The 23,935-nt window shown below is 39.0% G+C and overlaps 1 protein-coding gene across 5 annotated transcripts; it reads left to right on the top strand.

Moving 5' to 3' along the window:
• Positions 1-16,761: 16,761 nt before the first annotated feature.
• On the top strand, positions 16,762-22,925 carry NBS1 (nijmegen breakage syndrome 1). Of its 5 annotated transcripts, none has more exons than XM_078592433.1 (15): positions 16,762-16,882; positions 16,945-17,029; positions 17,164-17,217; positions 17,514-17,769; positions 18,054-18,139; positions 20,017-20,147; positions 20,373-20,419; positions 20,527-20,635; positions 20,708-20,794; positions 20,904-21,063; positions 21,152-21,495; positions 21,571-21,632; positions 22,181-22,283; positions 22,350-22,418; positions 22,493-22,925. In XM_078592433.1, the coding sequence occupies exons 2-14, from the start codon at positions 16,993-16,995 to the stop codon at positions 22,395-22,397; spliced, it is 1,524 nt and encodes a 507-aa protein (XP_078448559.1). In that variant the 5' UTR covers positions 16,762-16,882; positions 16,945-16,992; the 3' UTR covers positions 22,398-22,418; positions 22,493-22,925. The 5 variants fall into 5 exon arrangements, with proteins under 5 accessions (XP_078448559.1, XP_078448560.1, XP_078448561.1 ...); XM_078592434.1 differs by having other exon boundaries at positions 22,477-22,925; XM_078592435.1 differs by having other exon boundaries at positions 21,155-21,495; positions 22,350-22,925.
• The last annotated feature ends 1,010 nt before the right edge of the window (positions 22,926-23,935 follow it).

Below are 23,935 nucleotides of genomic sequence, written 5' to 3'. Positions count from 1 at the left end.
AGTTTTGGGATTTGATCAAATCCCACAAGACTATGATGACTTCCCCGATTTCAGAAAGATTAGACATGCCATTAGTGATGGCCCAAAGTCTGAATACTGAGATTATTTTATCTCTTACGGTTACCTCTTCCATGGGAAGAGATTATGCATTATGCATACCCCGTACATCTCTACGAGATTTCCTTATTTGGGAAACACACACTGGTCGTCTGAGTGGACATTTTGGTGTCAACAAGACCATCCAATCGTTAGAATATCAGTTCTACTGGGCATCGTTGAAGAGGGACACTAGGAAGATTGTCTCCCGTTGCTTGGTTTGCTCGAAGGCCAAGATGACGAAGCAGAACACTGGGCTCTATGCACCCTTACCCGTATCGACGCGTCCCTAGGATGACGTTAGAATCGATTTTGTTCTCGGCCAACCGAAGACGGCCCAACGACACGACTCTGCTATGGTCGTAGTCGATCGATTCTCTAAAATGGCCCACTTTATACCATGCTCGAAGACCGCCGATGCATCACGTGTAGCACATTTATTTTTTGACGAGATCGTCCGCTTGCATGGATTACCACAGTCAATCGTGTTGAATCGCGACGTGCGATTCACTAGCTATTTCTGGAAGACCCTTTGAGTCTTGATGGGGATGAAGCTTAAATTTTCTATGGCCTATCGCCCACAAACGGATGGGCAGACTGAGGTAGTGAATCGTAGCCTAGGGAATTTACTATGCTCGATCGTCGGAGAAAATCTCTCCGCCTGGGATCGTGTCCTACCACGGGTTGAATTTTCATTTAATTCTTCGGCGAACTGTACCACCAGTCGCACTCCGTTTGAGATCGTTGTGGATATCCCGCCAGATTGGGGGATCTGTCCTACCTTCAATGTTAGCGATCTAGTCCGGTACCAACCTATGCCACCTATCATTGAGCCTCATAGCCCCTCGAGCCCTAGTAGTGAAGTGAGTGAGAAAAGCCATCTACGCCATCCCGTCCTGCCCCCAATGAGGCATGAGCATGTCGAGTCGGTACTGGAGGAGGTAATTAACACTACAGGGGAGTGGATGGACCACAAGTTCCTTGTGCACTGGCAGGGTCAACCATCTTCCAACGACACATGGATCTCACAAGCCGACCTTCTTCAGCTTTGACCGGAGCTCGTCCAACCCATTAAAGATATCGATGGCTTCAACTCGTCGGAGTTGAGTTCTTCTCACCCCGGGAGGATGATGGAGGACCATCCAGCTGATCATATCCAGACTCGTCGCCAGCCCCTACGCAGAGTCCGAGCACACGTGAAGAACCAACACTTCCACTATCAGGCTTGAAGCAACATTCGCATCGTCTTGGAGCTTGTCAAGCCATCTTTGTGTTCTTTTTTCTTTTCATTGTCTTTGGATTATCGAAGGCCCCTCCTGCGTGAGTACTGGCCTCCTGTGTCTGTATTCATTTTTTTTAATTGTGATTTAGCTATCATCTTTAGGGGGAGGACATCCTTATTGAGCTTCTTCTTCCCCTAAAGATCCCTTTTAAGGGGAAGCCCAATAGGCTTTCCCCTTAAAAAGGAGCCCAATTGGGCCTCCCACAATTGCCACTTCCTCTCTATAAGGAGGAAGGGTGGAAGTGGGAGGCATAAGGCTTGATCATTGGTGAAAAAACAGATCTCGTTTGTTCATTGGCAGTTATTTTGTTGTTCATCGTGCTTGTTTTCTGATAGAAGAACTCATCAAAGAAGAAGCATGTTGTCTTTGGGAAATATTTTGTTGCTCTAGTTCTGATCTTGGTCGAGAGAAGTTATCGGATTCCCTTTGAAGGTTGAAAATTTATGTTGAACGAAGCATCACTGGAAGAAGGCGGAGCTTTCGATGGGTTACTTATACTCACACGGGAACTTCTAGTTTTGCTTACCAATCTGTTGTTGATTCGATTGATGCCTTGACTTCGTTGAACGGAAGTTGTTGTGACCGATTGTTCAATTTTGCCAGTTTGGTATTCTGTTGATCGAGTATTGTGTTTTCGCTGTAATACCTCTTGGAATATTTCCTTTGGGGGGGGGGGGGAACATTAGTGATTCATCCCGTCGTCTCAAGATTATTTTCCTCCGTCGCAGGATCTAGAGTCTGCTCTACTTCTTCTCTCCATCGTGGATCGGTTATTTCCTCTAGATTGGTCCTATATTTACCACGGACGTTCAATGATGACAGCATAATATTATCAGAAAATCCTAATTGGAACTAGAAGGTCTTGTTTGGACTTCACCCATTGGCGTCGTTTCACAGTGTTTTGCAATACTAAAAGAAGAATTCAGCAGTCTAGGACTGCCTTCTGTTGAATCGGCCAAGCATCAATATTGTCCAAAAGAAGCTGAATCTTCTTCCACCGTTGTCTTCAGGATTGCAAAATGGAAAGCTCAGGGAGGATTTTCTCCTTCTTTTTCCCCTGAACTACCCGTCCTCAATTCCCTTTTAGTGTGCTACATTTCTCCTTGTTATCATCATCTGCAGAGTTCCCCAATCTTCAGCAGTCGGCTGCTGAAGACATCAGTACTTTCCACAGACGTGGCAGGCTCCGGTGATAAGTCTTACACCCTATTCTCTTCACGATCAAAAAGCACCTGCTTTGACTTGTCGGTCCTCTGAAATCCTGCCTTGACCTACGGACGTTGAGAGATCGGTTGCCTCGTTCTAGAGTCCACCACCAACCAGATATCAACCCCGCTCCTCAACTGGTTGGCTTGGAGTGATTGTGGCCAATCGACCAATCACTATAAAAATCAATCTCTCACCATCAACGACGATGGAATATCTCCACGAGCTCTTGGAACACCATTAACAGGTCCGTTTAATCCCCTCTTTCTCAGTATTATTCTCTCCCTTAGTGCCATCCTCACTTACTCTGCTGTCTCGAGTGACTTCAATATTAGATATAGGATTTAGCCATTGCCACCGTGATAGGAAGTTTTCTTTGACGATATTTGATCAGTTCCTAATTGTCGACTGAGTGGACATTATTGGACGAAGAACGTCTCCCACCACATCGGTCACTTCGATCTGGTTACATGGATCATTGGGAGCTTGATCGTGACTAAACCTGTCTTGTCTCATTCAATTGATCTATGTCTCAAGTCATCGACGATCATGGTATTTCTCATTAAAAATTTGCTCAAATAATATTCATTAATTCTCTTCATTTCAATGCATTTAGAGTCCACTTTTTGGGCGTAATACGAGGTGACAATCCCGACCGGTCGTGTTTTATCATCTGGACTTACTAAGCCACTTAAATAACAAGTTTGCTATCATTGACCTTGATCCAGAAAAATAAATCTAGGGAATTGAATTGGTTTCTCATCCTGGTGGATATATTATGTCCCAAAATAAGTATCTCCTGTCATTACTTCAACGTTCTCATATGGAACGTAACAAACCATTATCAACTCCCAGGGCTTTGTCCCCCTCCTCCATTGATAACACTCACACAATTGAACATACTTATTAACCACAAATTGTTGGGGATCTTCAATATTTCACTCTCACAAGGTCGATTATAGCATTTGCAGTAAATAGTGTGTGCCAAAAGATGCATTCACCTCATGCTGATGATTGAGTAACCCTGAAAGGTTTACTTTGATACCTCAAAGGCACCATTCTTCATGGTCTACTCATTTATAAAAAACAATGACTTAACCATCAGTGATTTTAGTGATGTAGATTGGGAAGGTGATCAGGCAAACCGAAGGTCCACAACTACAAACTTGATCTATCTTGGCTAGAATATGGTTTCTTGGAGCTCCAAAAAGCAATCAAATGTGGCTCTATCAATTACTGAACCGGAATACAAAGCATTTGCTAATACAACAACTGAAGTCTTACGGATACGATCACTGCTCAAGGAGCTTCATATCTCAACAAATACATCTCCAATTCTAAGTTGTGATAACATCGATGCTACTTATTGCTGTAAATCCAGTATTTCATACTCAGATGAAACAAATCAAGATCGATTACCTTTTTTTACAAGAACAAGTTGCTTCCAGGACACTCTGGATCCAGTTCATCAACAGTAAAGACCTACCAGCCGACATCCTCACAAAGCCACTATCCAAATCTCATCCTACTTGTCTCATGAGCAATTTCAACATTATCACCACCGTCGATGAGCTTGAAGGGGGTGTTTTGGACTCTGCCCAGTAGGACCTAAATGAAGAGTAGAATAGTAATGATTGGAACCATATTCTATACTCGGTAAAAAGGTGTAGCGGGAAGGATTAAACATAGAAGGTTAAGACTCAACATAAATAGGAAACATAGACAATCAGGCAATATCTAGATAGGCATGTTATACTGATTATAGCGGTAAATATTAGATTTGGGAAACTTACTAGATCTAGTATCACCACAATACTATAAATACCAATCCATGTAATGATATATAGCTGTGGGATAACAATTATCATTAGCCCTCTTTGGTCTCATTCTATCTTGCTCTATTCTTTTTCTCTCCCCTTGCTTCCTTGATCTCCATTGTGCAATCTCAAATTCTGAACACTGAGACTGCAAGAACTCAATGCACCACAACATTAGCGCATTAGACGAGTTTGCATGATATAGAGAAAGACAGAGAAATAGGTAGGGAGAAATAGAGCACGAGAGAGAGTAAGACATAATGAAAGAGAGAGAGAGAGAGAGAATTGTCGAACATGATTTTGACGTCAAGAGAGATAAACTGGATGGGTAAGCAGATGATTTTTTGGAAGATAGCTTTATGTTGAGAAAAGAGATATAGTTACTAAATGCAAAGCCCTATGGATAGATAAATAATTGGAGCTTAGATAGTGAAAGTGGTAGAAAATGTGTAGAGTGATAAAAAATGGAAAATGAAGATAAAATTGTGGGAATGAATGGGGATGCTGGTGGAACTATTAAACTTGAAGCCTATCCTCAATATATTGACCTTGCAATAGAGTTTAGACTCATTAAAAAAGTTTCATCAAACTATATCACTATTTACTCTAGATTATGATGTTTCTGGTTGATTCCATAACATTTATTTTATAAAGAGATTATGTATAAAGGAGATGTCTTAATGAAACATCAATGGAAAATATTACAGATCCATAGGCAAATCCAATAGTAGGTTTGTTCTCTAAAAATCATTGAATTTTACCCACCAGGGATATTGATGAAAATATGTTTACATTGTAAACAATCACCTAATATATTTAACTAAATATATTCAACCATGAAAATGTGTTTCTTATAAGGACATCCACGTATACATGTTGTGACCAAGGGAATTATGATCCGACCAAAAGACAAAGATCTCTAGTCTTAAAATATGTATTCTAAATATTACTACTTGAAAGATAATTGAGGCAGATAGAGCGTTCTCAAGAAAGAATATCATTGTGTGGCCCACCCATATCATGAGTATCACTGATCTTGTTGGCAGTAATGTAGAGACGTTAAGGACATATAGTGTGTGCCCCCTATGGATCTAGTTGTAATTAATATGTCTGGATTGGTGAATGAGTATGACTGATTCATGTCATAGTTATGAGAGTGACCCTCAGACTTGAGACACCAAACATATCAGAAGGATGGATGATTGCATTTTGACCATCACTTACCAACCACTATTCATAGAGCTATAATTTTTCTTACCTCAGATGCAATAAGAAGTTTACTAAGGTGACTGAGTGGTGAAGATAGAATTCTTTGCCCTCTGAGTAATAGGAAAGAACTCAATGATGACCATGTGATGAATCCCTTGGCCTACTTAGTGTAATATTGAAGAAGACATCTCCGATGCTTTTCTAAAACATCAGTGCTAAAAAATAAAATTTATTAGGTTTGTCACTTGCCCATATACTAAGTCATCCAATGAGGATAAAACAGATACGGGATTATGTCTACACATTAGCTAATAATGATTAGGTTACATGAGAAAATTCATGTACTCATTTATATCTTGTCGAGCATGAGGTACAATATGACATCCCATGGATTGACAAGTCAACTCGATTGGGTTAAATTGATCCTTTAATAATTAGTATACTTGGTTTTCTAGTTAACAAATAAAGTTGACCTATAAACATTATTAGATCATTACAGTTATTAATTTAATTTAAAAAATGAACCTAGAAGGTCACACATTACTGGTTTTTTGTGCATTAGAAGATATACTCGAAGTTCAAGAGCATTAACAAAAAATCCTACCAAGTGTAAATTAGAGACCGCACTGTATGAAATATATTGAGAAAGACTTCTTCAGTTGTGCATCCAAGTATCCCTTCTCTTCCTAGGTACACTCTCCTCTCCATGCAATCTAAATGACAAAATGATGAGACAAATCAATAATTGGGCTAATCAAGATGAAGGATTATACATCATATGTATCCATCAAGAGTCTGGAAAATTGTTTGGAACATTAAGACTTGCTTTAGGAATTGAGAAACTCCAGAATAAATCAGTGCAAATGTAATTTGGTCATGGAGTTTGAAAATATTTTAAATCTATATTACAATTTTTTTCATATGCAGCACAAATTATGATAGCAACATGGCACTGAGGGCCTCATGATAAATCCAAATTTGGATTTTTAATGTCGTTGTTTGAATTCAGACTTAACCAACAATATTTATTAAAAAACTCCTCTTAAATACTCTATAATGAATATAGTGCAACTAAGAGGTCAATCCATAAAGACATGGAAATTTAATTTTGGAATTTTTATGAAGCTTAAAATGATAGAAATTGACTTCAAGATGAAATTATAAGTTCTGGGATTTTATGGATTTATAGTTAATTTATGTAATTATATATCATTTCAATTAAAGCATAAATACAAGCAAAAACACTTAAATATTTTAAACTAGTTTTCCTAATTTTAATGAACATCAGAAATTGAAAAAAGATATTTTGAGAAATTTCTGAAATTTAACTTACACCAAAAACCACTAGAAATATAAACCGAGAGATAGAGATATTTTAAGAATTTTTTAAGAGTTAAAATCACTAGAAATTGATTATATTAATTTTAGGGTTTTTTCCTGATTGTTTTGGAATTTTTAAATGCAGAAAATAATTTTACCTAATTTTCTTGATATTTCCTAAATTTTAAATTTTTTTAATGCAAAAAATATTAATATCACCTTTTCCGACAATTATCGGCAGCGGCAGCAGAGGGGTAGCGGCGGAGTAGGATATCTTAAGATTTTAAAAACACTGAAAAATATTTTTTTTGTTTTTTTAAGGCCAGTTCAAACGGGGTTGGGCCAGTTTGGGACTTGGCCAAAATTTTGGCTTATTCTTGAGAGGTGCCCCTTCTCCCAGAGGTTGTGGCATTGCGCACACATGCGACTAGCGGGCAGAAGGCGTCTACCCCACCCAATCGCTGACGTGCAGAGCACACCACCCCATGGAACCGGCGTCAGTTAGGAAAATTTGAATTCAAGCTATCAGAAATTGAACTTTTTGTGATTTTTCAGAGACACATTGGAGAGATGATAGAAAGTCTAGAAAGAGATAGGAACTGGCTTAGAGAGAGAAAATGGGCAAAATGAGGAGATAGATAGAGAAACTAAAGAAAGGGTGTAGAAGAAGTTGAATATGGAATGTGAAGGTGCAAATGAAAGAGAATTTTTATGAAATTTCGAGGGAACACTTTAGGGATGTGGATGAAGGTCTAGAGAGTGAAAGAGTCAATTCTAGAGAGAGAAAGTAGGGAAAAAAAGTGTTAGAGCGAGAAAGTGGTGGTTTTAAAGGTGAAATGGATAGATAATGATGGGAAAATGTAAATTTACGATACTAAAACCTCAATTCAAGCTTAATGAGTGCTTCCTCTCAAGTCTGGATCCTTATATTTTGCCAAGATCAGGCATTTTTCACTGCAAAAAAGAGTTAGATTCAGATAAAACATTAATAAACTTACATCAAGCAGGTTGAACAACTTGGATTCTGAAAAAGGCCTTGTCCTGGTGGCCAGCCACTTGCTAGAGCACGTACAGAATGAGGGGAAATGAGGGAGAAGAGGAGTATTTATACATATCAATACTTACTAAAATACCCCTTTGGGAATTTATATTATCTTTTCTTGCCATTTTGCCTCTTTTTCTGCGTGGGTTGAGAGCTTCCCCTTGTGATATTCAGCTTCATTCTTATAAGGCTTTTGAGAGCCTAATGGGCAGGTCAGGTCATGGCCTGTCTCCCTTTGATTTCTCTTTTGAAGGCCCAAAACACCATTTTCTCCTTTCAAGCCCCTTTTGAGAATCACTAAACTCTAAAAAATTCTCCAACTCTTTAAGAATTGCATATTCTTATTCATATAGATTTCTGCACTTGTGAAAATATAAAATACTCTTCAGTACTAAAACTTCTTGACTTCAAAGAAGTCAAGAAATTAAGTAAAAAATAACCATAATGTGAAAAAATTAGAATTTATAGCTTATGCATAAATATTTAGTTAATTAAAGTAATAACATGATAAATTCTGAATTAATAATACCAAAATCATCTAAAGTGTATCTAAATATCCATGCATTTATCATGTTATCACCTCAAAAGCCAATAATTTTGAGTGATTAAAGTCTTGAACCCATTATTGGCTCAATAGTAACATCCAATCATCTCTAGCACAATCATCAAAATCAAGTTCTAATGCAAAGCTGATACATGTCACACATTACTCAGCACTCACGACATAATAAGGCCATGGAATCTTCAAATTTCTCATGAAAAATCTTGCACATAGCATTAACCCATTGTAATCACCCATGATTAGGGAATGACACATCCAGGATGTGACGCCCTGGACGTGACGAAATGGATGAGGTGACGTGACGGATGGTGACGTGACAAACATTTCTTCATGTCTCCGTCACGTCACGCATCCTTGCATTTCCAAAAAAACCATCGCGTTGCTGTCACGCGTCCCTCCAGTGGGTGTCCCTTCATGTCCCCATCACCATGACGGCGTCACCGTCACCAGTGATGTAAAAAAACCCTATTAATATCCAGGATGGGGATATGATGAATAGCTTCGTGAGGAAAAGCCTGAGGACCCACATATCCTCGCATGTACCGATATTCTCCATGAACATCTGCAAAGACCCGATCTTGGTGTCCGTGGACTTACCCGAGAACCCATCGGGATGATTGAATCCTTCGTTCAAGCAGCACACCATGGTCGTTGGAGGAACATCGACAAATCCTGGCCCCCCGTCGCCTGAGATCGATCGGCGCCCTCTGATTGGATAGTCCAGAATGTACGCAGCCACCTCCCTCAGGGCCCCTTCTCCAACCCTTGTTCCTCTCTTCAACCCTTCGCCATCAACAGAAAACGGAAGACCTTGTGGGTTATTCGCAGCCATCGGTTCTTCATCGATCAGCTTGAAGACGACCAGGTACTTCTTCCCTGATTCTCCTTGCATGAAATAAGCTCCCCCCGACCCCTCCGTCACGGTATGTGTAAGTCCTCTGCTCCAATTGTTCATCTTATTTTGTGCTCGTGTTTGAATTTCTTATGGTATTCGAGGTACCCTGAGCTGATGCAGCTGCATTTCTCTCTTTTATCTGCAATTGGATCGATCAATTTGATCGATCTGCATCATTTCGTCGGTTGGTTGGACGACACACTATCGATCAGTCCCGCAAGATATAATCTGATCGATCAGATTGATCGGTCGATTGTATCTTCAAAATAAAAGATTGAATCTGATCCATTGCCGATTATTCGATGGAAACTTTGATTGAGAAATAATGTCACGACCGTCATATGTGACGGTCATTCCATCACGTCACGCGTCCAGGGTACCCCATCACCGTCATGTTCCCATCACGCCTTCCTCATCATGTGTCACCGTCACCATCACGCACCCCTAAACCCGTCACTGTCACGCACCCCTAAACCCGTCACCGTCACCGTCACCATCACATTTCCGTCATGGTGACGAGTGACGTGACAGATGACGTTTGCCGAACCCTACCCATGGTAGACTATTTAGGAGTGGAACCTGTCAGCATGTGGACACATGACCAAATTCAGTTATCTACCTATTGCCTAATGCTCATTGAGCTTCAGATAGTCCCTCTTCAAGTTCCCATTTTCATGACACTTATGTTATTCTTGGTTATTTATGACGCTTATGTCATTCTAATACTAGTTGTGGAAAGAAACCAGTAATATGACAATAGTTCCCTCTTAATGCGACCAATCTTCATACTTATGAAATTTAACACAAATACATTGAAAATGATCAATGTGAGCAAGATGACATTTGTTGTCCTCTGCCATCAAGAGCCTAAATAGCTTTGTTTTTTAAACACTGTATCTGATTGATGTTTTCTCCACATAGAATTTCACTGAAGTCTTCTACATCTGGGGAGAATTTTCCAGAGTCAGAAATTGATATCTCACGATCAAACAAACATGAAGGAATAATACTTTGCATTGTTGATCCCCTTAGGATTTTCATCCTCCAGAAGTTTAGAAATATGATTTTTAATCAATATGGTTTTCATATTTTTCTGCCACAAGTCCAAGTTGACTTAACTATTATAGCAAAAAAATGTAAGTTGAAAGTGTGTATCCCATAACATGTCACAAAAACTACATGGCCCAGATACCACTATGGATAATAAACACTTGAAGAAGCTTATTTGGACAGAAAAACTTCAAAACATAATGAGTATTGTCAAAGAACTAACAAAGAGATAATACCCACGACATCAACATCATATGCCCTTGCCCCAAATATCGTTATCCAATTTATGCGGTAACAAATTAGAATCATATTACTGTATGAGAAATTAAAGGCAGATCAGAAAATTATTATCCTTCTTTTAATAATTTTTATATTTTTATTAACAAACATATTATATTTTTATTAAAATCATATGTATTATTCATTGTCTGTGATTAGAATATTCTCATATTTTCATCGTATTCTCTCAAAAAGTCAAAACCTGGTTAATAAAAGGGGGTCAACTTATTTCCAATCACTTATGAGAATTTGTTATGATAGCAAATTGCATTCTTATCAGAATCAGGTTGTATCTTACGCCAATGGAGATAAAAAATGAATTATATTGTGATCACATTGTAAAACCATGTGACACACATGGTGATCATCCTGCACCTGATTCAATTTTGATCACAAAAAATGATAAGCAGGCTGATGATTATGCACTGTCTGTGACTAGAATATTCTCACATTCTCACCAGATTATGTGATGGCGAGGACGTCAACACTTCAGCATCGAACGCGTCACCACGGTCAACCGAAGTCAACACGCCCGCGATGGAACACGGTCAACTGGAGTCAACCGAAGTCAACACGCCGCAACTGTCGACAAGCACGTCTCCACCCACGCACGTCCCTACGCGCGTCATGACACGACGCCAGAGGCAGATCCACAACTGCCCTTTGGCGTGACACGACGCACGTCTTTATTTTCTCGTCTTTATTTCCTCATCATTTTGTCTTTCCTCCAAGGCCTATATATAGGCCATTGTTTTTCAAGAAACAGTAGGCAATCATAATTCAAGAATCGAGTTTTTGTTTAACTCTTCTTGGAGGATTGCCCAGCCTCCCCTATCTTCCACCTTCCAAACCCTAGTCGCCGTCGCCGCCGCCACCGCCGTCGCCGCTGCCGCCATTTCCGCGGCCTTGCGACGTCGGCCTCCCCTCTCCTCTCTCTTTCTCTCCATTCTCTCTTTCTCTCTCTCACCCAAGGCTACCCAGGTAGTCCGCCAAGGGGCCACCCAGGCTCCCCGCCCGCGCGCCACCCGCGCGCCGCCCGCGCATCGCCGGTGCCCGGCCGTGCTTCACCCGCGCGCCGCCCGCGCGCCGCCCGCGCGCCACCCTCGCCTGCCCCGATAGCCTTCGCCAGGGCCGCCCGAGATCGCACTCCGGCTGCCCCTGTCTGGACGCCGTCGGCGCTTCAACCCGCGCGCGAAGCGCGCACTCGGGTGCGGTCCGCCGCACTCCGCGTACTCCACGCGCGCTGCTCCGCGCGCTCCGTGCGCTCCGCGCACCCTTCGCGCGCTTCGCTCGCGCAGGTATTCGCCCATGCTTGACGCTGCGCCCACGACAACCGCACTTAACTAGAGCCGTTCAACGCCCAGAACGTCCAGCCTCGTCCTCGTCCAGTGGGCCGCTCAACGCCTGGATTCGCCCAGCCTCATCACGTTCAGAATTGCCCGCAACCTCTTCATGCACTGCGGTGCTGAGGTACGCCTGAAATCTTTGGTGTCGACGTGTTCTCCGTCCAGTGTTTTCTCGGGAAGTTTCCACTGCCGTTGGAATCTGAATTTGTTTGGATTCTCTGCTTCTTCAACCTACCTCTCGAGTGTTTCCTCGCGACGCGAATTCGACGTATTGATTTCGATGCTTAGGCATCGTCGCGGTGGGGGAAGACAGTACTCCTGCCCTCGATAAGGGTCGGAGCTGCACCACCAGATTTTCATCGGTTTTAAAGTCCGAATCTGACCGTGAATTTCTGTGGATTGTTTTATCCCTCACACCTATCGTACCCTTAGTCCTGTCGTCCCGCCCTTCCATGCCTACCCCGTAGTCGTCCTACATCATTATGCCAAAAACTCATAGCCTGGTGAATAAAAGGTGATAAACTTATTTTGAATTGCTAATGAGAATTTTGATGAGATACTAAATGGCATTCTGATCAAAATCACACATCATATACAATTGGTGATGAAAACTCAATTAGATCGTGATCAAAGTCTAAGAACATGTGACAAACATGGTGATTCAAAGATAATCACTTGCATCTGATCATTTTTTATCATTTCTGATCAGATTCCACTAAGATTTGAATATTTGGTTCATAATGCATAATTTAAAGCTTTGAAGATTTTAATCAGATTCAAATAATGGACCAGAACTAGGACGATCCAAACCTGATCACTTACTCAAATGATGGATCATATTCTTAATCAAAACCAAATGTTTGCTTCATCAGTAATATTGAAATTTGCATCACATTCATCCTAAAATCCAATAATGTGTCAGAAAAAATATACTGAAAAACATCACAGTAAAAGGTGATTGATACTTGAAAACTGATATAAAAAATATAAGGCATATTACAGCAATTTCTGCACTAAAATGGTTTTAATTGCATTTACCATAGTTAATATTTACCATAAGTTAGATTTTAGTTATTGTGATATTTATTCCAGATTTTATGACATCAATCCATTCAGAAATTATTTTTTAAGTCATAAAACTTATTTTTAATAATTCAAGGCATAATCAATTTTTGTGGATTTTCTTGTATTTTTCTCAAATTTTTGTTGCGACTAAATAACTAAGAAAACAATATTTATGAGTATAAATGATGTTCATATATTTATTCACAATTTAAATATGCGTTTATCTTGTTAAATCTAACTGATATGTCATGCTGCCTCCTAGAAATCATTTTTCAGTACTTAGTGAGCTCTATGATTAGTTTACCTAATCGTTGGATGCCATGCCGTTTTGATCTCACAATTTGGGAGGTAAAAAAAGAGCTATTATGAGCTAATTCATGTGTTATTTATTTAGATAGACACACAAATGAAGCGGAGAAAAGGTGTATAAGTTTATTGGCCTTTTAGTCCAAACTTACGCTGGACTATGTGGCCGATGAGATACGCATGGATTAGACCAATAATCACTAATTTTTTTCACAAATCACGGTACAAATTTCCTAGCAAATGGCACACACTAAAAGCCAATGCACTAGCGGTAGTCTAGGGAGACAAAAAGAAGAAATCAGATGTCTAAAAGTCTTTGCTTTTCAACCCTTGATATTTTGAGATACATCTGTTTTTTGGATCCGAAAATTTCACTTTATGTCCAATTCTAATCGTTGGTAAGTTTGTTCCCTTCTCTATTGAACCTTCGTGCTTGATGATGATGGAAATATATGTGGCCAGTTAGCTAATCACACATTCCATACCTCATTCATGTTCATCAACGCTTAGAATCAAGTCTATGAATACATGATCATACTTAGTTAATTATAATGAGATCGTAATATGGAGATCATTAGTCTTTTAGGTATGTATTCAAAATATTCCAATTCAAAGGATACTCAAGAAGGACATCAAAATTCCTGGATAGAATAAGACTATCTAACCTCACTCATATGATGAGTATCGCCAGTCTTGTATTAATTAGTGTGGAGACACTAAAGATAGATAGTGGGTGCTCTTTAGCAGAAAGAGTTCACTAATTGATTCGTACAAACCCCTGAATGGTATTTTATGAAACTGTTAATCAGGTTGATTCACATCATGATTAAGTAAGTGATCATTTGACTTGAAACACCTAAGATGTCTTGTGGACAAAAAATTGTACTTTGACTATGACCTATGAGTTCCTAATTATGGAATTCTTAATTATCTTAGTTTGGGTGCAGCAAGAAGTTTACGAAGACAATTGATTGGTCAAGATTAGATCGTTCACCCTCAATATAAGAGGAGACTTCTCAAGAGGATGTGATGAAGTCCTTAGCCAAGATAATGAAATATTGGAGAAGAGTTCTTCGATGATTTTTGAACGCATCAGTACTAACTCAGACATTTAAGTTATTCTAGTAGCATCAGGTGGATGGGTGATTCTATGTACATGGTAACAAATAGTGAGTTAATGCACATTCCTTTGTATCTTGTAGAGCACGAGGTGTAGCTTTGCACCCCACGTGTTCGAGACTCAACATATTGATTGGGTTAAATCAATCCGACATTAATTAATCTATATGATGATATAACTAATTAATTCGGAAGGCCGATAAAGGTTATTGGGCCACTAGACTGATACATAGCGCCTAGAGGGTCACACGCATATGGTCTTTTGGACGTCAAAAGATAAACTTAAGTTTTAGGGGTTTATGAAAAATACACACTGATTTAGATAGGGGAAGGTCCTAAATGAAATTTACCCAGGCCAAAATTGTTCAGGAGTCTTCCCCTTCTTATCCCTTCTCCATACACCTCATCACCATTCATGATGCAATCATGACAGCGTAATGACAGCGATGGAGGTTGAATGGAGCTCGTCAATGTGAAGGAGAAGATTCAACGTGCCATGAATCAAATTGTTACATCTAGAGGCTGCACACATGTGGAGCTTGACACGTCTTACTCGAGGATATAGTCAATTGTCAAACATTATACAATAATAACAGTGACTAAATATGCATTTCAATGAACTTAAACATGACATAGAATTATAATTGACCTGATGGCTGTATAATTTCTATTAGCTTATAGATCCTTTAGGTTCATTAATCCTATAATAAGTATAAATAAATCTAGAGGATTTATATTCTGACATAAACAAATCATTTATTTACATTAAATACATGAAAATCTGACAAAGATTGAAAATTTTAAAGAACAATATAACATAATTTTTGGTTCATTTGTGAATAATATTTGATTTAATTATGTTAAAATGATATAAATTTACTCATCACTATATTTTATGAATGAATATTAGATAATGTAAAAATTAATGATAACATTCATGGTTTTGCTAATTCAAAATGGATAAAAGGATGATAATGAAAATTAAATTCATGAGATATATCCATGTTATCTCTGATTTCTCCATTCATTGCCTTTTAAAACCAGTCAGAAATTTTTCCATCCAATTATTAAGTATGATAGCTGAACCTAATAAATAATCACGATACCATTTTCTGATCTTTGCTTATGTAATATATGAAGAATATGAAAATACTAGATATAATATCAACACAAACACAACTATCATGAAAACATACAGTATCTGATTCATGAACACTCGATCCTGAATCCTTGAGTTCAGTAATCACCTTGGGATATGTCTTCTTTAAAAATGGTAGACATATGTCATTTAAAGGAAAAACAAATTAAAATACACTACTTATATTTGACTTATGGTAAACAAATTTACCTTTTCAGTTCCATTAAAGCTTACTTTTTGAATTTGAATTTCATTTTTTTGAAATACATTGAGATACTTTTATTATGTATTTAATCTTGTATGTATGCTTAACCCCAGATTTGTCTCTTTTATATAATAAATCACCTCATCATGTAGTAACTACAAATGGGTCCCTCTTGAAGCAGAACAAAGTACGTTAAAAGTAACATCTCCATTTATATGGGAAGAGATATATTTAAGAAGACAATGGAAGGCTTGTGTTCGTAAAGTAATATTTTGCATTTCTAGTATATTCTTTGAAAAAAAATGACCATAAATTATATATGGAATCATGAATTATAATGGACCCAGTTTAGTCAAGTATTTATTTTATTCATTTACTTTACCTTTTAGTTACTTTAGTTAGGCATAAAAAGAATATCCTATGAAAGCTAGGCAAGAAAACAAATAAAAATGGGGATGAATCTTCGAGCTTTATTTGGAGAACTATCTCCAATTCAGGTGAAAGCTTGGTTTTTTTATTACATGGAACTGACCATGACCATTTAGTAATTTTTTTAAAAAAATTTTAATAAAATCTTTCTAATTCAAGAAAGTTTCTTGAATAATTTCTTTCTCTGGCTCCCATATATTCAAGTTTACACTTAATTGATTAAAAAGTTTTGAATATAAGGATCTTATCAGTTCCTTGAACTTCAAAAGCATATATTAACAGTGATCCTATTTATGAAATAAAACTCAGCCCTCTAGTTGATCCCGATTAATCAACTTTTCCTGAAAGTATATTTTTAGTAGCAGGCAAGAGGATCACATGTCTAAAAATCTGTCTTAACTTTGTACGAACAACAGTTTCCAAGGAACAAAAAGATGAATTCACAGCTCAGAACAGATGAATTCCGAAGAGTCAGTCCACCCAATTCTGATTCAAGCCAACGACAAATTACCCGGGTATTCTTTGTTTTGTCTTCATGTATCCCCATTTAAATACCCGCTCAATTCAAACTTTTCAGACTCCACAGTGAAGACAGTCGGGGTAGCGAACGGATTTCACTGGAAACATGGTTTGGGGACTCTTTCCTCTCGACACACAACAAGGTTACTCTTCAGCCTAAATGACCGCACGTCTCTCATATTTTCATGTGATAGTTTGTGGAATCTTTTTTTACTTTTTCTATTTTGATTTCACTCATTTGCCCATTTGGCTTTGTCTCGTTGATGCTTTAATGCAGGATCTCAGAGCTACTATATTTTCTCTGGAGGGGCATATAAGATTGGGCGTAAAGGTACATGGGTTTGATAAATTCTTACTAAGCCTCTATTTTCATGATGAGAATTCTTTTAATGGCATGTTGCAGTCGTGATATTGAGGCGACTGAGTGTGGGTGGCTTTGCGCTGAGGATTTGCTTTGTTATTTTCTTGCAGACGATTTGGCTTTTCTTTGGCATGAAATAATACTAGCCACAAAATCATGTTTTCATATTTTATTTTAAGACTTCCTCTTCCAGTATCTGGAATCTATTTTTTATTGCTCTATGCTTGGATCAACTATCTGTCGAGTGACTGATCTATTTTTTGTAGATTGTGATATAATTATCCAAACAGACAGAGCTATTTCTCGCATTCATGCGGAGATTATCATTGATGGCATGCACCCGGAGAACTCTAACAGAGGTTCTACCGAATCCCGATATGCGCGTATCAAGGATCTTTCCAAATTTGGCACTTTTATCAACAAAGAGTCTGGAAGCAAACCAGTAAACACCCTTCCAATGAAGGAAAGTTTTCTGAGAAATGGGGATTTGGTGTCATTCGGGACGGGCAATGCCACATTCAGGTATCTAAGAGACATTTCAGAGGGTGATTTTAATACAAATATTTCATCAATTTTAGATACGACTGCTGAGAAAAGAATCTTTTTTTCCTAACCTCTGAAGCAAGAGCAGTAACTAAATGATTCAAGACGTAACCAACTCTCGCTATCAAAACACGCAGCTTTCTTTAATGGTCACCTATAGAATCTCTTAGACTGCAACTAGTTTTATTTTTTATCAGAAAGTACGAAACTGGTAGCAAGTGACTATTGGGTTCTTTCAAACTTAAAATTTTGGTGTTTTTCAGGTTCTGTTTCATCTCCTTTGTAGTTTATGCCGATTCAATACTACTTGATGCCAATCCCTCTCTTCAGGAGGCTATTTCATCCACCGGTAGGTGTTTTAACCTTTATCTTCTATGGTTATGAAGATTATGAGTCTTTAATTTTATTTCCTCTTAATAATTGGTTTGCTATTGACAAGTTTGAAGTTGGCCTTTATGTTTTTATCTGTTCCATACTAAAAGAAATTTAATCGTGTAGGAAATGAATTTGTTAATGCAAGATTTTGCTTCTAAAGGGTGCTTCTTCACTGAAAGCGGGCACATCTGGATACCTTATTGATATGATCCCAATTATGGAACATGATCGATCGGCCTGTGTAATGCGATTCCTAAACCAAATGATATTCCAGATGTTCAAGGTTCGTTCACAAAGAGACAAGGGGTAAGAGATGTGAGAGAATTTCCCGAGGTAAGGAGGAGAGAATGGGAATGGTTGAGAGGATGGCAAAGGATCTCCAACAAACAGTCATTGCTCATCAGAGGGACTACGTCAGGCCTGCGAGCACATAGAGGGAGATTCATGACTGGAACAGTGCGGAGGAGAGGGTACTAGAGGGGACTCACAAGTGATGTTTTTCCTGCTCTACCTCTAGGAAGGAAGGGCTTAAGTAGGCGCCCAAGCTGGCTGGGCATGCACTACTGGGTCGGGCTGCTGTCTGGTCTTTTCCAGGCATAGACGCGCTGACGGATCATATCACCTTTTTTCCAAACTAAGGAGCATTACCATTTTTTGAACGAAGAGGAGAAGATCATGTCGATCTGGTTTTAATTATAGGAACATGATAAGTATGAAGCAGAAAAAATGTATACACATAAATGGCTGGAAAATAGCAGACAGAAACAGTGAGTTGATAATATCTCCGAACACTTCCTAGTGATATCAATTGTCCCTCCTGTAGTTTCTCTAGAGAATAGATAAGATTTTTTCAACTGGACTTCGACACCACTCAGAAAAAACAGTCGAAATTTGAATTAGTCATATTATCAGAGGTTTGTTTCCAATGGTGCCACAGATGAAGCCCAACAAAAAAACAAACTTACACTAATCCACAACTGTACTTTTCCTTCAAAAAACGGGAAGAAATCCCATGGGTGACTGATATGTTCCTTCCTAGTGATGTATCAAGAAAGAGAGGAAAGGAGATGGGCCTCAGCGGAATGGATGATGCTGAGGGGAATGAGGACGAGGAGGGGTGACGGAGTGGGCATCACCAAGACAGTTGAGAGCCGATGGAGTGGATGTCGCCAGGGAGGGGTGACAGGGGATCATCGTTACTAAAAGAATGAGAGTCACTTCTCACTCAATATTCTTTTTTTCTGAAAATGTTTAAGGCGGCCACCCGAATAGATTGGTAACCACCTGAACAGTACATGACTCAAACCCTAAAGCTCTATTACATGTATGCTCAACTTGTTCCCACTCCACCCCCCCCCCCCCCCACCCCCCCCCCCCCGCTCCCTCCTCCTTGAAGGAACCATATTGCCATGAGGCTCTCAATCTCATGGGCTAGTCCATCTGTTGAGGCGTTGCTCCCTCTGAAGATCACTTCATTTCTGTGGAGCCATATTCCCAAGAGCACTAACAACGCTCGGCCCCCCACTTCTCCCTCAATATTCTGACCTCCAATGAAGTGGGCTATACTTATTTAACAGGGAATTGCAGAGTTGAAAAGGCCCTAGAGGGTTTATGAGAGTGGAGAGAGCATAAAAGTAACTTATGGACTTCTGGGTTTTCAAACTTGAATCATCTGTCTGGTTCTGCTCAAGCCTCTAAGCTTAATTTGAAAAACGCTGAGAGTAAATTCATTGTTTTACACGTTATCTTGATGTTGATTACCTTTATTAGTTTTGGAGTTTTTACTCAATGCAACATCTTCATTCTTTTCATCTTGAACTCTATTTACTGGGAATCAATTTCTGTTTTTAGGTTCGGTCATCAGTCGGCAATTCAGCTCTCATTGTACGTATATGATTGTTGGGGAGTCGACGGCAGTAACAGAAGATCTTATTGCTGCCGCAATAGCGCAAAAACCTGTCCTCCTAGGTTCTTGGTTTCTGGTAAAAAAGTTCTAATTTTATGCCTCTACGTTGAGCATGCTGTTTAACTATGGAACTTTACTCTTGTTTACTGATAATTCTTTCTCTTTGCTACTCATAACACAATAGTATGCTAAATACATACGAAAGCATTATCTCCTCAAAATATTTTCTAGAGGCAAGGTGAAAAAAAGGGGTCGAGATTTAGTGCAATTTTCAAACTTTATTCCTGTGCATTCCTTTCAGGGACTTGCAGCGAAAAAAGTCCGTACGGAGATTCCTGGGTTTGCAGAGTAAGAATCTGTCTTCAAATCAGCTCTTGTTTGTTGTAAATATCACAGGGCGCATGAAGAATCTTCGAAGTTGAAGCTGAAACTGTATTTTCATGTTTTTATGCCAGCCACATACCCACCTTGATGTTCGATGGAATGTCTGTCAGAGTTGTCGAGCCTGCATCACGTCAAAACTGTCTACTAGGATATGACTTCATCTTGACTCCACCGGGGATGGTGATTACTGGGAAACTATCTTTCTGATTTCCCCATATTTCCCCCCCTAACATAGAGGTTGTATCAATGCAGTATAAATTCAGAGATCAGTTGGCTAAGTTACTGGAGCTCGTAGGGGGAAAGATTCATCATGTTGACACATTTTCTTCGTCTAGACAGGTCTATTCATATCCTTCCATTCAATTATTTGTTTCCTTATTTATATTTCTTCCGTATACCTGATCAATCCAAAAAAAATTGTTATGCTTGATGCCATCTCCATGAGAAGGCAGAAAACCAGCAAACAGTATTTGTGATTCCTGAAGGATCAAGAAGGCCATTTGGAGACATTAATGAAGTCTCACCTCATTACAGAATAAGGGAGACCAAGCTAATTGCAGCCGTTTTATCAGGGAATTTGGATCCATCCTTCCTCGAGCAGCAGACATGTAATTTTCTTGAACTATGCTTCATTTTTGGACAAGTTTTCTTTTATAAATAAACCCATGATATGGTATTCCGCTTCTTTGGAGATAGTAGTCTCTTTACCGTCATCCGAGTCCACCGATGAAACCATCATTCCAGAATCAGACTTGGAAAATGATACTGCAACGACCAGCCGTTTGTCTGGCCCCTTGAAGGTTGACAAGGAAACAGAGCATGAAGAAAGTATGACGCATGCAAAGGATCTTGACACATCTACAAAAGCCCACTTCAGGAGCTCAAAAGTGGGTCTAAGCAGGTCTGACGTGCCTGAAATAGAGAACTATGGCAAGTCTGAAGTTATTTACAGCCAATCACTCATAGTGAGAGACACAACGCCTGATGTCACATTCTGTTCCTCAAAGCAGAAAGCAGTCAACTTCAAGCAGTTTAGAAAGGCATGCTTATTGATTTTATCATTCATTCTGACTGGATTTGGTGTTTAGTTTCTTATCCTTTGTTTATTTCCACAGAGGGAGGTTGTATCTGGAAACACTTACAAAAACCTCATTCCCTACTCGAATGAGCCATATCAGTGAGAATCTAATTTCTATTATTTTTTACCTTTTTTTGGGAGATTCTAGAGTTTGTTGCATCCCTAGGACGTTGACTACTATAATGACTGAAGATTGACAAATGCCATTATTTCATCCTCGTCATTATCAATGTCAACAGTCAGTTTTAGAAAACATTGTCAATGTTAGCATCATCATTAACTAGAGCATTTGACTTTGACAGAGTTGATATTTTTATGTAAAATTTTACCAAGTTGGCAACTGACACAAGCAGACGGCATCAACCCTCCATGATACCCCGTCAATATCAACTGTCAATAGTTAACTAGTGAACATTGTCATCATTATTAAACACCCTAAAATCCATCATTGGCCGCGTCAACTGTCCAAGATACCCTGTCAATCTCAACATCTACCGCCAGCAGTAACCTCCTCAATGTCAATGTCAATGTCATCAACCACCTAAAAATCCATGTGTGTTGTCAACAAGGATTGTCGACATTGATGTTGACAAGTGCCAAATAGTGTGGGATACTCGTAAGAATATCTTATTTTATCTGACACTCAGGGAGTTGGATTATGGGAACGAAGACCTGAAACGGTACGTGAAGGAGGAGAAGATCCTGAAGCAGAGGGAGGCTTTGGCTGAAGACCTGTTCAATACTGAGAAGGTATTTTATTTTTTCAATTCCTGTCTATTCTGGTAGTCTTATGGCTCATATTCTTTATTGTTCCAGGCAAGGAAGCGTGGGGCCGCCTCTTTCCGTTCGTCCTTTGCTCGCTGATCAGTGAAAATTAGCAATATGGTAAGTTCTCCATGGCTTGTTTTCCTCATAAGTTTCTTCCTGTCCCATGTTTGCTTAGATACTTTCAAGTGCAGGTGAAGAATTGCATTTGTCGAAGAGTTTCTATTTTTCCAACTCAACCTTATACTTGTACAGAAAGGGATGCCTGTCTTAAATTTCATTATCTATGTGGGTGGTGTTAAAACAAACAGCTCTCTCAGTACATAGAATGCTACTCTAGGGGAAGTTTGCATTGGGGTATGACTATTCTGGAATGATAATGATACACCAAATAGTATCATTAGGGTATGATTTACCCTTTTCTTTTTCATGACGGTCAACTCAAGTTTTGGTTTCAGTAATCTAGCAGTTCCAACACTCCGCTATTACAAGGAAAAACACAGATGGAGACTGGTATGCGGTTTCCTAGATGCCGTGAGAACTCTGTAACAGGTGACACTTGAGGGACTTAGCTTATGAGATTATGGTCTAATGTTAGATATTTGGTGGACAACTTACATTACTTTCTCTGATTATCTTAGATGCTAGCGGTTTAGTTTTTCTTATCTTACATTCTTATTCCTTAGATGAAACGGGATTGTAATATTGGTCCTTCCTGAGCCTGCAATGGTTTTCACCGTTGATCTGCCTTGCATTTTGTCTGCTTTTGGATACTTGCAATAAATGATCCAACTAATTCCACCTTCATCTGGAAGTTTGATCTCGACAGACAAATTTTAGAAGCTGGATCCTCAAATTTAACGAGAATAAATAAATAATTAAACAATAATAATTATTATTGAGTATAGATCCCAATATTTGTCAAATAAATTAAATCACATTGTGGCATTTGTAGGAAACGTATGCAAATAACATTGATTGCATCCCATTGGGATAAAGAGTACGATTACTCTAAGCAAAAAACTAGTAACACCCTAGCATTTATCATGACATTGCTTGTGCGGTCAAAGAGGTCTTTATCAAAATTTTAACCAAGAACGCAAGGAGCAGGATAACTTAGCTGTAAAACGACATAAGTTGCTTTGAACCTCTGTCGAGGCAACGGAATATGAGAGTGGAAGGAAAGATCAAAATAAATCAAGAACTAAGAGTCGCAGTAGAATAATGAATGATTCGTAAATTTAGCATGATTTGGCTTGCACGATCTGAGAAGAAAGGGGCTGTGTTAGGGCTAAATTATCTCCACCTAGGGGTCAGGGATTGAATCTGATCAATCAAAATGTTTGATCAGATTGAGCATTTGATAGATCGAATCCAAACCTCGAACAGGTCTGGGATACATTCAGTTTGTACTTTATCTTTGCCTCCGATTCGGATCGTATTTTATCTGGCCCAATGTTGGGATTGAATTATCTGATCTTATTTGATTCAAACTGGGAGTTTGGTTCAGATTGGATCACATTGTTTGAACTAATCACAAATAAATATGTATAATAAATGAAATGAGAGAGAAAGAGAAACAGAGCACGTGAGAGAGAGAGAATGCGAGACTGAGAGAGCTAGAGAGAGAATGCAAA

Source organism: Wolffia australiana, chromosome 2, assembly GCF_029677425.1.
Source record: "Wolffia australiana isolate 7733 chromosome 2, ASM2967742v1".
Classification (NCBI taxonomy): domain Eukaryota; kingdom Viridiplantae; phylum Streptophyta; class Magnoliopsida; order Alismatales; family Araceae; genus Wolffia; species Wolffia australiana.
The sequence above is the reverse complement of the archived record's forward strand: the minus strand, read 5'-3'. Positions and strand labels throughout refer to the sequence as shown.

Bases quoted from the DNA above. Each gene is read 5' to 3' on its own strand.
- NBS1 (XM_078592433.1), top strand. From the start codon at position 16,993: ATGGTTTGGGGACTCTTTCCTCTCGACACACAACAAG. The intron at 17,030-17,163 runs GTTACTCTTCAG...GCTTTAATGCAG, and splicing joins TCCTCTCGACACACAACAAG to GATCTCAGAGCTACTATATT. The intron at 21,496-21,570 runs GCATGCTTATTG...TTATTTCCACAG, and splicing joins ACTTCAAGCAGTTTAGAAAG to AGGGAGGTTGTATCTGGAAA.